General features: G+C 60.2%; 2 protein-coding genes across 2 annotated transcripts in view; one reads left to right on the forward strand and one right to left on the reverse strand.

Annotated features, from left to right (window-relative positions):
• Positions 1 to 13,454, forward strand: part of Il4r (interleukin 4 receptor) — a 34,954-nt gene extending 21,500 nt beyond the window's left edge. Inside the window, exons 7-10 of the mRNA XM_013011174.1 lie at positions 10,315 to 10,352; positions 11,344 to 11,488; positions 12,739 to 12,935; positions 13,156 to 13,454. Coding sequence (XP_012866628.1) covers positions 10,315 to 10,352; positions 11,344 to 11,488; positions 12,739 to 12,935; positions 13,156 to 13,454 — 679 coding nt within the window. The remainder of the gene's footprint in view (positions 1 to 10,314; positions 10,353 to 11,343; positions 11,489 to 12,738; positions 12,936 to 13,155) is intronic.
• Positions 13,455 to 13,865: 411 nt separating this feature from the next.
• Positions 13,866 to 14,228, reverse strand: part of Gtf3c1 (general transcription factor IIIC, polypeptide 1, alpha 220kDa) — a 59,245-nt gene continuing 58,882 nt past the window's right edge. The window contains exon 37 of the mRNA XM_013011175.1: positions 13,866 to 13,942. Within this exon, the coding sequence (XP_012866629.1) occupies positions 13,866 to 13,942 (77 nt within the window). The remainder of the gene's footprint in view (positions 13,943 to 14,228) is intronic.

Here is a 14,228-nt window from a genome sequence, read left to right on the forward strand (position 1 = left end):
AAGAGGCCCGCGTGGGACTGTCACCGGGCAGGCCAGCGTGTGGGCCGTGCCATTTCCTTAGGCGCTGGCTGCTGGCGCTAGTTCCCATGACACTCGCCCCCGGGTGTGATGACTACTTCTCTCTGTGGGGTCCTCAGAGCCTGGACTCCCCACCGGCCAGCGGGGCGGGGCTCCGACACCTCAAGGGTAACAGAAGATGGGGGGCTCAGTCAACACCACACCTGCAAACGCAACCCCAGCGCCACAGGCCTGGTTAGGTCCAGGCAAGCCCCCCCCCCAGCCCTGTCCCGCTGGGGTCAGTGGGGAAAGACGAGGTGCTGGGGGCTCTCAGGGGAGCTATTTGGGTCTGATCAGGCCCAGGCTTGTGGGAGGAGGGTGGAAGAACAGCCCCCCCTCTTAGCTGTGACCTTTTGTGGGACCCGGCCTGGCTGACCCCTCCCCACCCCCACAGCGTGAACTGTCAGTAAATATCTGGGGATTGGCGGTGGGGGTGTCAATGCTGAAATGTGACCTTTCTGTACACGGAGAAACCCCAGCGGTGCTTGCTCGCTCTTGGAGGAAGGGAGTCTTTGCTGGGATGCTCAGCTGCCAGGAAGCCAGGTTGCTATGGTGCTACGGTGAATGTGAGGTTGGGGGGGGGGGAAGAGGAGGGGACTGGAGACCCTGGGCCCAGGGATCGGGGCCCTGGGAGCACCCATGGGTGGGGACGCCCGTCCACAGACGCAGGTGGCGGCTGTCACTTAGATGGTGGTCCCAGGTGATCAATGGCAGGGTCATCAATGGAAGGAGACAAGTAGAGGAGGAGGCCACTCCCCGAGGACCTGGGAGGAGCGGGAACGGGGTGAACCTGGAGGTCACTTAAATGGACGTCCATTCACTGACGGTGTGAACCATCTTGCCCAAGCCACAGCCTAGCCCTGTGTGTGTGTGTGTGTGTGTGTGTGTGTGTGTGTGTGTGTGCCGGTCTTGGAGCTTGAACTCAGGGCCTGGGCACGCTGTCCCTGAGCTGCTTTTTTTGCTCAAGGCTGATGCTCTACCACTTGAGCCACAGCTCCACTTCTGGCTTATTTTTATGTTTGTGAAATAAGAGTCTCGTGAGGATTCTATCTGGGTGGGCCGGCTTCAAACCTCGATCCTCAGATCTCAGCCTCCTGCATAGCTAGGATTACAGGCGTGAGCCTGGCCCTCAGCATATAGCTTTCGACCTGGAAATGGGGAGTACTAAATCGGTCCCTACTCACACAGAACTTAAGGTCACCTGTACAATCAAGAGCAACGTGGTGTGGCCCTGCCATGCTGGGTGAGAGCATGGCCTGCTCCATTTGGGTGGGAAATCACAAAACACTCCCTCCAGGAAGCAGAATCTAGGTTAAAATCCAGCTTCAAACAGTCAACGCCAACCAGGCTTGGTGGCTCACCCCTGTAATCCTAGCCACTGAGTAGCTACTCGGGCTGGGTTGTGAGGTTCAAAGCAAGCCCAGGCAGAGAAGTACATGAGAGACTCTTCTCTCCAGTGAACCACCCAAAAGCTGGAAATGGAAGTGTGGCTCACGCGGTAGAGCACCAGCCTTTGAGTGAAAAGGCCAAGGGAGGGATTCAAGCTCCAGGAGCTCACAGTTGCCTAATTACTGTTCCCTGGTTGAACTGTAAATAAAAATACCAAAGAGGAAGCGAGGGAGGGAGGCAGGGAGGGAGACAGGGAGGGAGGGGCTGTCTGGATTGTATTCTCCCCAGGGGAACCACTTGGCTGAAGTGCAAGGTGTCTGCAGGTGCTCACTTGACTGGCGTGATGCCACGTCCTGCTTGCACACCGTCTGCCACCCCTCAGTTCCCCACGTTTCAAACCCCAGGACCACAGTGCCTTTGCACGCGCAGGTCCTTCTGCCGACCACCTTGTTCTCATGACTGCTCCCGTCAGAACCTCAGCCCATCCTGGGGTTTCAGAACACTACTACCACCTGCATTTCGTTCCTCTGGTACCTTGGTCTGCCTGTCTGTCTGTTACCGCTGTCTGTCCATCTGGCTGTCTATCTTTCTACATTTAGGAATGGGCTCCCAGAGGGCAGTCACTCTGTATATGTTTCCGTGTATGTGGCCTGTGGAGCCCAAACGACCAAGTTCGAATCCCAACTCTGGCACTCGCCTTGCAGTGTGACCTTGGCCAAGTCATTTAACCTCCCCGAGCCTCGGTGTCATCCCTGGCAACCCAGGGACAGTAATGAAGACAGTGACAGCTGTGATTCTGGAGTTGCCCTTGATACGGAGGTGAGACCCTGTGTCTAAAATCCTTCCCAAGGCTGGGAACGTGGCTCAATGGTAGAGCGCTTGCCTAGCATGCATGAAGCCCTGGGTTCCATTCCTCTGGACCACATACACAGAAAAAAGCTGGAAGTGGTGCTGTGGCTCAAGTGGTAGGGTGCTAGCCTTGAGCACAAAATCTCTGGGACAATGCCCAGGCTCCAAGACCAAACTCCAGGACTGGCACATAGATAGACAGACAGACAGACAGACAGACAGACAGACAGACAGATAGATGTATGCTTAGAAAATAAAATCCTTCACACCCTGGTATGGAGGGAGAAGGTTTGCATACACCTCCTCTTCTTACCATTCCTTCTCTTGATCTGTCTGCCGTCCCTCAGTTCTAGAGCAGATTATAAGAATTGTGCCGGTTGTGGGGCTTGAACTCAGGGCCTCATTCTGCCCCTGGAGCTTTGGGGCCTAAGGCTAGTGCTGTACCACTTGAGTCAGTGCCACTTCAGACTTTTTGGTGGTTCATGGGGCCTCACAGACTTTCCTGCCCTGGCTGGCTTTGAACCTTGGTCTTCACATCTTGCCTCCTGAGCAGCTGGGATTACAGGTGTGAGCCACAGGCTACAAGAGTCACTTTGCAGTAAGTTCAGAAGGAAAAGAAAGGAAATCTGCCTCCTTCTGGTGCGGGGGGTTGGAGGAGCCGCTGGGTTGCTTGGGGACGGAGGCCCCCCACCATTCACTGGGGCGGGGTGGGGAGCAGAATCTGCACCCAGTTCCTCAGCACAGCCAGGAAAACAGGAAACAGAGAACAGGAAAGACACCGCAGGGACTTTCTCTTTTCCTCCGGGCGGCCCCGTGGCCAGCTGCAAGTCATTTATCAAATGAGTCAGCCGGGCAGGTGGGGTGTGTGAGCCAAACTGAGCCGAGCTGAGAACATGGGCGCCTAGACAGACACCCCTTCCCCACCAGGGCCCGCCCGTGGCCCCGCACCCCTTTCTCCAGCCTGCTCTGTGCTTACAAACCAGACTCGGGTGGGGGTTCGAGCCCCAGCTTGACGCCTCCTCTCCTCCCCGGCTGCGTCTTCTCGTGGGTAAAGTTCTCTTGTCTGCGCCCCAGGAGCTTGGCCTAAAACGGGGTGTCACCAGGCTGCTGGCCACTTGAATTTTGTCCCTTGGTTTTCTTAATGTCTGAGCTATCGGATGCCTCGTTTACCCCAGGACAAAACTCTCTAGAAAATGTATTAGCCTCTGTCCTGAGCAACTCCCCCTCCTCATGGTTTGTGGGGGGGGGAACCCCATCCTTTTAGCACACTGTCCCCCACTTCTCAGAATGGTAAAGGGGAGGTGCTCAGAGAGGGGCCCAGTGGGGCACCCCGGGGGCTCTGGCTGGCCCTGACCCCCCCCGGCAGACCTGGAGCTGAGGCGGGACCCGGAGGGGCCTGGGGGTTGAGGGGCCCCCCCCCTCGTGGGGTCTCCTCAGGCTCCTCTGTCTCTGAGCTCACAGGGGGTGCAGGGGACTTGATCACCCCTCAGAGCCTCCATGCCACCCTGCTGATGTCACGGGTCCTTGCTTTGAGGTCTGTGGGGGAGCAGGTGTCACCCCAAGGGTCCTAAATGGCGTCTTGGGTGACCTTCACTGGCCCATGTTCACTCACCCAGGGGAAGCTGGGGCGGGGCGGGGCGGGGCCTGCTCACCACATCCTCCTCCTCCTCCTCCCCCCCTCCTGCTCCCCCTCCTCCCTGTCCCTCCCTCTCCCTCCCTCCCCCTGCCCCCGCACAATGGGAGCAGCTGCTTCTGCAGGTTGGCGGCTGCAGGTGGCTCCGCAGCCAGCCGCTGCCCGGCTTCGCCCCCAGCCAGACTGACAGCCACGCGGCCGTCTGTCCAGCCCTGTCCACAGCTTCCTGTCTGTGTCTCGTCTTCTGTCTGCGTCTGTGTCTATCTTCGGTCTGTCTGTGTCTGTCTGTCTGTCCCCCCCCCGCGGTCCCTTCTGCCCAGAAGTGAGTGTCGCGGCCCCCCGCCGTGGACGCGCGTGGCTGGGGCACAGGCCGGGCCGTCCACACTGGCTCCCGGCTTCCCACCCAGCCCCCCTGAACCCCTGAAGGCCCCCAGGCCATCCCAGGCCCCGGAATGGATTCCTGAGCAGCAGGTAAAGCCGGGATCTCCAGCCTCTACCGTGCGTGTCTGTGTGTTCGGGATGGGTGGAGGGCAGCAGAATGGTGCCAGCTTCTGGATGTTTCTGTGAGTGTGTGTGTGTGCCCGTCCCAGGGCTTGAACTCAGGGCCTGGGTGCTGTTCCTGAGCCACAGCTCCGTTTCTTGCTGTAGGGTAGGTTGATTGGAGATAAGCATCTCACAGACGTTTCCAGCCCAGGCTGGCTTTGAACCACGGTCCTCCGAGCTCAGCCTCCTGAGTAGCTGGGATTACAGGCGGGAGCCACCACGCCCGGCTGGCTTCTGGGTTTTGATTTCACTGGATTTTCCAGGAGAGGGGCTGGTGTGCCCACTTCACAGACAAGGAGAGGGGCGCTGGGAGAAGGGATCCAAGCAGGGTGTGGGGGGACTGGGGGGGCAGCTCGGTGACCCCACTCCGTGTCAGCCTTTCCACGAGTCAGACAGTAAGAGGGAGAGCTCCCGGCGTGGAGGGGAGGTGGACAGGGAGGTTAGTGGAGAGCAGAGGAAGAAAAGCAAAGTATGGGAGGCTGGGGGGGCCCGGACTAAGAATTTGGGACTTGTTCAAGGCCAACCCTGGGGGGCGTTGGGCAGCGCGGGGTGGGAAGGGTATCGGAGCACACGTAGGCTGGGAAACTGTCACCCTGGCTTCCTGGACTTTCCTGGCTGTGAAATGGGGGCAAGAGCCATGGATGTAAGGTGTGCTGAGACAGTGGCTTTGAACTCAGGGCCTGGGCGCTCTCCCTGCGCTATTTTTTTCCACTCTGCCACTTGAACCACAGGTCCATGTTCAGCTGGGGTTTATTTAGGTTGTTGTTGTTGATGGGTTCATTGGAGAGAAGAGTCGCATGGATTTGGCTTCCCTGGGGGCTGGCCTCTAACCGAGATCCTCAGATCTCAGCCTCCCGGGCAGCTGGGATTACAGGCGTGAGTCGGAGGAGGTCCAGACTCCGGGAGCAGCACAGGTGGAGGGGACAAGGGCAAGCCAGGGTCATGCTGTCCCCAGCCCCAGGGCTCCGGTTCCCCCACCACTGTGACCCCAGACCCTCGGGTCTCCCCGAACCCTTGGTGTGCCAGGCTGATGGCTGGGGCCGTCCATTTTATAGATGGTAAGACTGAGACTCAGTGGAGGAAAACAACAACCTGCCCCTGGCAAAGGGCGACCCGCAGCGGCAGGGCTGATTTGGGGATCCATTCGTAGGCTGAGACAGCCAGGCAACCCGCAAAGGGATGGCGGGTACCCGTAGGACACTTCTGGGAAGGAGCAGGGCAGCGGGCAGCCATTACCACTGGGGGGGATATCATAGTGCCGGCCTCCAGACCCCGGGGGGCTGGTGGAGAGTGGGGGCCGGGAACCGTCAGGACAGGAAGGGACCAGGGCCCTTCCAGAGCCACAAATGCAAGCGTGGACTTCCTGCTCTCTCCCCGGGCTCCCGCTGGACAGACAGAGTTTAATTGAGCATCTACTATCGGCTCCGACGCCTTCGTCCTGGGGCTCCGCAGGCTCTCTGAGGCTCCGTTTGGCTCAGAGGAGGCCACTCAGAAGGGCCCGGGTGGAGCTTGTGCCTAAGGGAGGAGGTCTGTGCACCCCACGCTACCCCCTTCTCATACACTTCTCTGGGGGGGGCCAGAAACCCCCAGGTGTCAGCGCCCCCCCCCTGCTGGTTCCAGACGAATGGGACTTTACAGAACAGCTCAGATGAACACTCTGAGTCAATGTGAAACGCTGAGCCCTGGGCAGGACCTCGTGAGTCCCGACACGCACTCAGGGCCACCTGCTCCCCAGATCCAGCCCTCCCCGCAGACCCCCCTGGGGACCCGATACCCAGCTTGTCTCCAGCAAGGACCGCAAAACCACCAGTGTGCGTCTCACTGGGGCCTGCTCCTTCCTTGCTGTGTGACCAAGATAAAGCTCCTGACCTCTCTGGGCCTCTGTTTTTCATTTTTGTCAGTCCTGGGGCTTGAACTCGGGACCTGGGCACAGTCCCTTGAGCTCTTCAGCCCAAGCTGAGTGCTCTACCCTTTGAGCCACAGCGCCACTTCCGGTTTTCTGGTGGTTCATTGGTGATAAGAGTCTCACGAATTTTCCTACCCTGGCTGGTTTCGAACCCCGATCCTCAGATCTGAGCCTCTTGAGGAGCTGGGATGGCAGGCGTGAGCTGCTGCTGCCTGGCTTGGGGTGGCGCCGGGGCTGGGCTTGCGCACTGTGCCCACGGTGTGCGCCCAGCCTCCCCTCCCCTGGTGACCCGCACAGGCCAGGAGGGAGGGGATGCTGGGAACAGAGCCAGCTTGACCCTGGCTCCCAGCCTCATGGGCTCCCACAGCTGTGATCCAGAGCTTTACCCCCAGCGGGTCTGCAGGGAAGGGCAGTGACCAGAGCTGCAGGAGGGCGCTGGAGGGAGGGCTGCGTGTGTAGACTTGCTGTCCCGCCCTGGGGGCCTGGGCAGACAAATGTGCTCAATTTGCACCTGCTAAGCTGCACCCGGGTCCTCAGGTTCTGCCTAACCCGCCCCCTGCCTGCCCAGCACTAGGGGACCCTGCTGAAGGCAGCCTCCATGGCCGGGCCTCCGGCCTCTGCCTCCCCATCCCAGGCCGGGCCCGTGACAGAGCCAGTGGAGGCTGGGCTGGGCCCCTCCGGGTCAGCGAGGTTCAGGCTGTTTCCCCCACACACACACCTCCACTCAGGGGTCCTGGCTGTGAGGAAGGGGCCAGCAACGGGGAACAGACCCCTCTGATCTGCAAGTCCCCCCCCCCCCGTCAATCAGGCTGGGTGCCAACGGGGGGCCGGGGGGGGCGTGGAGTGGGGCAGAGACTTCCTGGAGACAGAGCATGACTGACAGGCCAGGCCTCCGCCCCTGTGACCCCTCCCTCCCTCCCAGCTCACTTACTTATTCACTCATTTTTTATTCATTCATTCACCCATTCACTCATTTACTATCACTCATTCACTTAGTCATTCACTCCTTCATTGCCCACCTAGTCACTCATTCATTCACTCATTCATTACTACTCATTCACTTATTCATTCATTCCTTCATTACCCACTTATTCACTCATTCATTCACTCACTCATTCATTACCACTCATTTATTCATTTACATACACATTCATTCACTCATTCAGTCACTCATTCACTTATTCATTTACCCATTCATTCTCTCACTCATTTACTTATTCATTTTCTTACTTGTTCACTCATTCATTTACTCACTCATCTAGTCATTCATTCATTCACTCACTCACTCATTGTTCATTCATTCACTCACTCATTCACTCATTCATCTAGTCATTCATTCACTCACTCATTCATTCATTCACTCACTCATGCGTTTACTTGCTCATTGACCCTCACTCATTCTCTTATTCATTTATTTCCTCATTCATTCCCTCATTCACTTGTTCACCCATTCGTTGATTCACCCCCTTATTCATTTCCTTGTTCATTCATTTATGCACTTATTCATCATTCACTCATTCCTCGCTCTCCTTTAGTGACGTGTTAAACACACGGCGTGCCCTGGATGTGGTTCTGTGCTGCAGTAACAGCGCGGGCGAACAAAGCAGGGAAGCCAGGACAGAGACAGGAGACGCACGCAGAGCAGCCCTCGGGGTGCAGATGTTGTGGGGGAGAAGAAGGAGGGAGCTGGCCTGGAGGACCACAGAGAAGACCGCCCAGCATCTTTGAGAGCAAAGCACGGAGGCTGGGACCAGAGGATGAGAATGTAAAGTAGCTGAGGAAGGCACTACAGACAGAGAGAATGTGCAAAAGTCCAGTGGCAGGGAAAGAGATGGAGTATGGACCAATTTGTTCTCTCCAACCACATAAGTGCACTGGGTAGAAGAAAGAAGAAAAGAGACCCGGGTGTAGACTCGGGGGTCCCCAGCCCGCCTGGGCCTTCATCCTTGAGGTCATCTTCACAAGTCAGCAGTGGGGAGACGTTTGGCACTCGTGTAGTCGCGGCCATGACCGTGTGTTGAGCTTCGGGGGGCTCAGCGCCACGCAGTCCCCGGCCCGCGGAGGCTTGCTTGGCATTGGAGGGCGGAGGGGCGGCTGACTCAGCCTCTCCGGAGAGGTCAGACGTTGACAGACAGAGGTTGACATTTGAGTTGGGTTTTGAAGGCCAAGTAGGAGTCTGACGGGCCAGGCTGCACGCAGAGAGTTGTGTTGGTGGAGGGCAGGGGAGCAGGTGTGTGGGGGAGCTGCAAGCAGCCCACGTTCCTGCACCCCACGGGCAGACTGGGGTCTCACAGGCCAGTGGGGGGTGAGGGGGGTCCCTGGCCACAGTTGGGAGGAGCAGGAGGAACCAGAGGCCTGGCCAGGCGCAGGGTTCCCTTTTGGGAAGTCCCAAAATCTTGACAGTTCTCTGAGAGGGCATGTTTTGCTCTTACTGTGCCCTGACCTTTCACATTGGACCCCACGGGGTCACCGGGGAGGGGGCGGGGTAGACACTCCCCAACGTTCAACACCCCCCCCCAGCTTGCCCAGGCTTGGAGAGGGGGCGCTGCAGGGGAACCAGCGGCCAAGAGCTGTGTGTGTGTGTGTGTGTGTGTGTGCACGCGCATGCGTGTGAGGGGCCCGTGTGACCCCGGCCGGCGCCCAGGCCCCACGGTGTCCCTCCTCCTTGGGGTCCGCATGGGCATGGGCCCCCCCTCGGGCTTGAACTCGGGCCTGAGCGCCGTCTCTGAGCCTGGGTGCGGGTAGCATAGCCCTGGCTGCCCTTCCCTGATCCCGCACCCCCCCCACCCAGGGGTGATCACATCTTGGGGGGGTCTGATTTTGTGGGGGGGTTCCCCTCCCCTCTCCCCCTCCCCCAGCTCTTGACAGATTCAGGATGACAGCGAGTCGGCCAGGGAGGCCGGGAGGGAGGAGATCCTCAGGAGGAGGCCAGCCAGCTCATGGTCTCCCTCTCCCCCTCTTCCCCCTCCCCCTCCTCCCCCCCCCTCCCTCAGGTGTGGACACAGCATGCCTCTGGGCTGGGCCGCCCTCCTGCTCCTGCTGATGCTGCAGACTGGTAAGTAACTACCCGCCCCCCAAAGCCAAGCCAGGTGGGGGGCAGTGAGGAAGTTCTGCCTTTGGTCTAACCTCTCTTCCTCCTCCTATCCTGGCTTTCCTGGAGAATCCTCTCTCTGCAGCCACTGGGCCCTGGGGAGGGGGTCCCCCACCCACAGGCGCTGGGGGGGGGAGCGAAGAGATGACAAAGGAATTGGCAGGTCTGGCAGGCAGCCCCTGGAAGGCCCAGCATGGCTGAGACAGGGGCTTGTGGCCCCGGGGCGGGACGGGCGGCCAGGAGGCCTTCCCACAGCCCGGCACCCACACTGCACAAGGGGGAACCCGTGGCTCTGCCCACTGACTCAGCGCCCACTCTGGATTTCACCAAGAGACCCAGAGCCTCAAACGGGTCCCTCGGGAAGCAAGCTGGGCTGTCACCTTTCCCTTTCAGGAAGCGGGGGGTGGGGGTGGGGGCAGGGCTCTCCCACATCCCTCCCCACCCCCCCACCCCGGGCCTTCACAGGCAGGGACATGGATCCTAGCCACTCAGAGACTGAGATCTGGAGGATTGCAGTCCAACAGAGCAGCCTGGGCAGAACACTCTGCAAAGACTCTGATCTCCAATTAACCAGCCAAGAGCCAGGCTGGAGGCATGGGTCAGGGGGTAGAGCACCAAGCGCAAGGCCTTGGGTTTGAATCATGATACTGGGAGGAAGAGGAGGAGAAGGGGGAGGAAGAGGAGGCAGGCAGAAGGAGAGGAAGAAGAAGGAGGAGGAGGAGGGGAAGAAGAAGAAGAAGAGGAGCAGCAGGAGGAGCAGGAGGAGGAGGAGCAGGAGGAGCAGGAGGAGAAGGAGGAGGAGGAGGAGGAGGAGCAGGAGGAGGAGCAGGAGGAGGAGGAGCAGGAGGAGCAGGAGGAGGAGGAGGAGGAGGAGGAAGAGACGGGTTCTGCCCCTTGGCCTTGGGCCTGGTGAGGAGCCCCCTAGGAGGAAGTCCCTTCTAGAGCCGACTCACAGCCAGCCATGCAAGCTGCCAGGCGCTGCGTGGAGGAGGAGTCCATGATGGCACCAGGGAGAGAGTGCTGCCATTGATTAGTAATGTCTGCCACGGCCCCATGAGTCTGGGCATTTCCCGCAGAGCAGAGGTCTGTAGCGCCCGCCTGGAGGCCTCACGTTGGGGGGGGGCAGGGCTGAGAAGCCAGGCTAGGTCTCAGGGTGACACGGAGGAAGCCACAGCACCAGCCATCTCTGTGGTCATCCTTCAGCGAAACTGAAGCCAAAGCTTCAGGAGGAGAAAAAGGGAACAGGCTTCTAGTAAAGGGCAGGAGGGCTCCACACGTGATCCCGACAGAGGGGGACTGGAAGTGCTGGGGGGGGGAGGGAGCGGCTGGCCAGGGTCATGCAGACCTGCAGTCAGACTCCTGCAGGACTGGCCTTGACCTCTCCCCGCTCTAGCCCCGTCTCCCCCATCCTCAGCAAGGCTCTTGGTGGGGACCCCTCCTGTCTCTGGGGGGACTCAGGACTGGGGTGTCCTGAGGGAGATACGCTCAGGGTCCTGGGGGGTGGGGTACTTGTGAGGAGACGGCTTGGTCACTCTGGTTCACAGTAGGAATGACCCCAGGACATTTGCACAAGCAAAGTCTAGGTGAGCAGAATCCCCAAGCCAAGCCAGGCGCCGGTGGCTCAGGCCTGTCATCCTAGCTACTCAGGAGGCTGAGATCTGAGGATCGAGGTTCAAAGCCAGCCCAGGCAGGAAAGACTGTGAAACTCTTATCTCCAAAGAACCACTAGAAAACCGGAAGTGGCGCTGTGGCTCAAGTGGTAGAGCGCTCGCCTTGAGCTGAAGAGCTGAGGGATAGTGCCCAGGCCCTGAGTTCAAGCCCCAGGACCGACTAAAATAAACAAGAATCCCTGAGCCCTGGGCCTCTGTCTTAAAGGGCCCCAGATGCACAGCAGCCCTGAGAGCCCCCCCACCAGAGCCTTTGGCTGCTCGGATCTCTCCTGCTATACCGACTACCTGGAGACCATCACCTGCGTCTTGGAGACGTGGACACCCCACCCCCACCCCCTCACCCTCACCTGGTAGGTGTCCAGGGACCCCCCCACCTCCCACCCCACCTCGGGGGTCTGGGGGGACCGGGGAGGGGCTGAGCTGAGCCTACTGTGTGCTCAGAGGGGAGTTCAGTAAGATAAGCAGCACAGTGACTGCGTCTTGAGCTACTAAGGGCACCAAAGGCTCCCGCCTGCTGTCCCAGCCACTCAGGAGGCTGAGATGCGAGGACCACGGTTTGAGGCCAGCCCTGGCAGGAAAGTCCGTGAGACTTTTTTGGCCAGTCCTGGGGTTTGAACTCTAGGCCTGGATGCTGCCTGAGCTCCTTCCGCTCAAGGCGAGCGCGCTACCACGTAAGCCTCAGCGTCACTTCTGGCTTTCCAGGTAATTAATTGCAGATAAGAGTCTCATGGACTTTCTTACCCAGGCTGGCTTTGAACCGTGATCCTCAGATCTCAGCCTCCTGAGCAGCTAGGATGACAGGCCTGAGCCACCAGCCCCGGGCTCAGGAGACTCTGATCTCCAATTAACCACCAGGAAACCTGAAGTGGTAGCGCGCTAGCCTGGAGCAAAAGAGCTCAGAGACAGCATCTGGGTCCTGAGTTCAGGCCCAGGACTGGCAAAAGAAGGAAAGAAATGGAGCTGGAAGGTTTGAGGGGTGCAGCAGGGGGGGAGCTTAAAGTCCCAGGCTTTGGCCAGAGCCAGGGCCTCTCCGGGCAGCCCTGTGGTCAACCTGGAGGCCGGAAGTGTATTCATTCAGCAGACATTTGCTCCCCCCACCCCACTTGTCTATGCTGGTCCTGGAGCTTGAACTCCGGGCCTGATGCTGTCCCTGAGTTTTTCCACTCAAAGCGAGTTGCTCTTCCATGTGTATCACAGCTCCATTTTTGTGCTGGCCTCAAACTGCCATCCTCAGATCTCAGCCTCCTAAGTAGCTAAGATTCCAGGCGTGAGCCACGGGTGCTGGGCCACACGTAGCAATGTCCATTCCAGTAAATGGGGCAGAGAAGGGAGTCCCATCCACCCATCATCTACCCTGGTCCTGCAGGATGGCGTGGAGGAGGATAGTGACTATGTGGTGAACTCCTACAGATACCTCAAAGTCCCTTTGCTTCTGCCCAGCGGCAGTTTGAAAAGTCAGAGCGTTTGTCCCCCAACCCCATCCCACCAGCTTCCCCGGAAGCTCCCTGCAGGGGCGGGGGTGCCGGCCCAGGAAAGGGAGGGTTGGTGCCCAGGCCTCCCCCACCCGGCCTCCAGCAGGGACCATCGCTCCCTCCTCCAGGCTAGACCCGTATGGAGAACTGGAGGACAAAGTCACCTCCTGCAGCCTCCGCAGGACCAGCCGCAACGCCACGCACGCGCAGTACACCTGCCACATGAACGTCTCCCAGTTCATGGCCGACGACATCTTTAGTGTCAACGCGACCGACCAGTCCGGCAGCTCCCAGGAGTGCGGCAGCTTTGTGCTGGCCTACAGCAGTGAGCACCCCGTACCCCCAGGCCCCCCAGGCCCGGCCCGGGCCTGGCGCTTTGGCTTTCAGATGCGCTAGCTCTTCCTCAAGTGTGAAGGGTTGCTCTTGGGAGAGGGGCGGGGCAGAAGGCGGGGCTGGGAGGGGCTTGAAGAGCCGAGGGCGGGGATTGGGCGCCCACGGTGGGCGGGGCTGACGTCACCGCGTGGGGGCGGCCTCTGTCCCCGCAGTCAAGCCCGCCCCCCCGTACCACGTGACGGCGGCCGCCGCCCCCTCGGGACTCCGCAACGTCAGCTGGCGCTCGGACTACGACGACGGCGCGGCCTACCACCCGCTGCGGCACCGCCTGCAGTACCAGCTGCAGCTCCGCGAGCGCGAGGGCGCCGGGGCCCGGGTGAGGGGCCCCCCTCCCACAGTCACCACGCGGGGAGTTTCTGGAACCTTCCCCCTCACTCAGGACAGGCCTGGTTGGGAGTTCCGGGTGCAGGGGGTGGGGCGTGGCTCAGGCGGTGGGGGCGTGGCTCCCTGAGGGGGCGTGGTCCTGCGGGTGGGCGTGTCTTGGGTTGTAATAGTTGGTCCAAGGGGTATTGGGCGTGGCTCAGGCGGTGGGGGCGTGGCTCCCTGTGGGGGGCGTGGTCCCGCGGGTGGGCGTGTCTTGGGTTGTAATAGGAGTTGGTCCGAGGGGTATTGGGCGTGGTTCACGCGGTGGGGGCGTGGCACGGGTGTCGGTGGGCGTGGCTCGCAGAGAGGGGCGTGGCCCAAATGGTCATGCATGAGGTTCACTGTTGTAGGGGCGTGGCACGGGTGTCGGTGGGCGTGGCTCGCAGGGGGCGGGGCCCAAATGGTCATGGCCGAGGTTCACTGTTGTAGGGGCGTGGCACGGGTGTCGGTGGGCGTGGCTCGCAGGGAGGGGCCGGGCCCAAATGGTCGTGGATGAGGTTCACCGTTGCAGGGGCGTGGCATGGGTGTCAGTGGGCGTGGCCCAGCGGTAGGGGGCGTGGTGCGGGTGGTTGTGTCCTACATGGCAGGGGTGGGGCTCAAGCACTGGGGGCGTGGCTCTGTGGGGCGGGGCTTACGAGGTAGTGGGCGTGGCTCCCGTGTCTGTCTAGCCCTGTGAACCTGAGTTCAAATCCCGGGACCTCCAGGCAAAATACCAGAAAAGTAATCATAGGTCCAGGGTTATTTCAACCGTGTCCCCTGGGTGCGGGTCCAGGGCTGGAAGGTTCCAGCAAGGCCTTCCCAGGCAGGGGAGACTCAGAGGTCACCTTGGCTAAGTGACCCCCCCCGGGAGGCTGCGGGCGGG

The sequence above is a fragment of the Dipodomys ordii genome, unplaced genomic scaffold (genome assembly GCF_000151885.1).
Source record: "Dipodomys ordii isolate 6190 unplaced genomic scaffold, Dord_2.0 Scaffold14, whole genome shotgun sequence".
Classification (NCBI taxonomy): Eukaryota; Metazoa; Chordata; class Mammalia; order Rodentia; family Heteromyidae; genus Dipodomys; species Dipodomys ordii.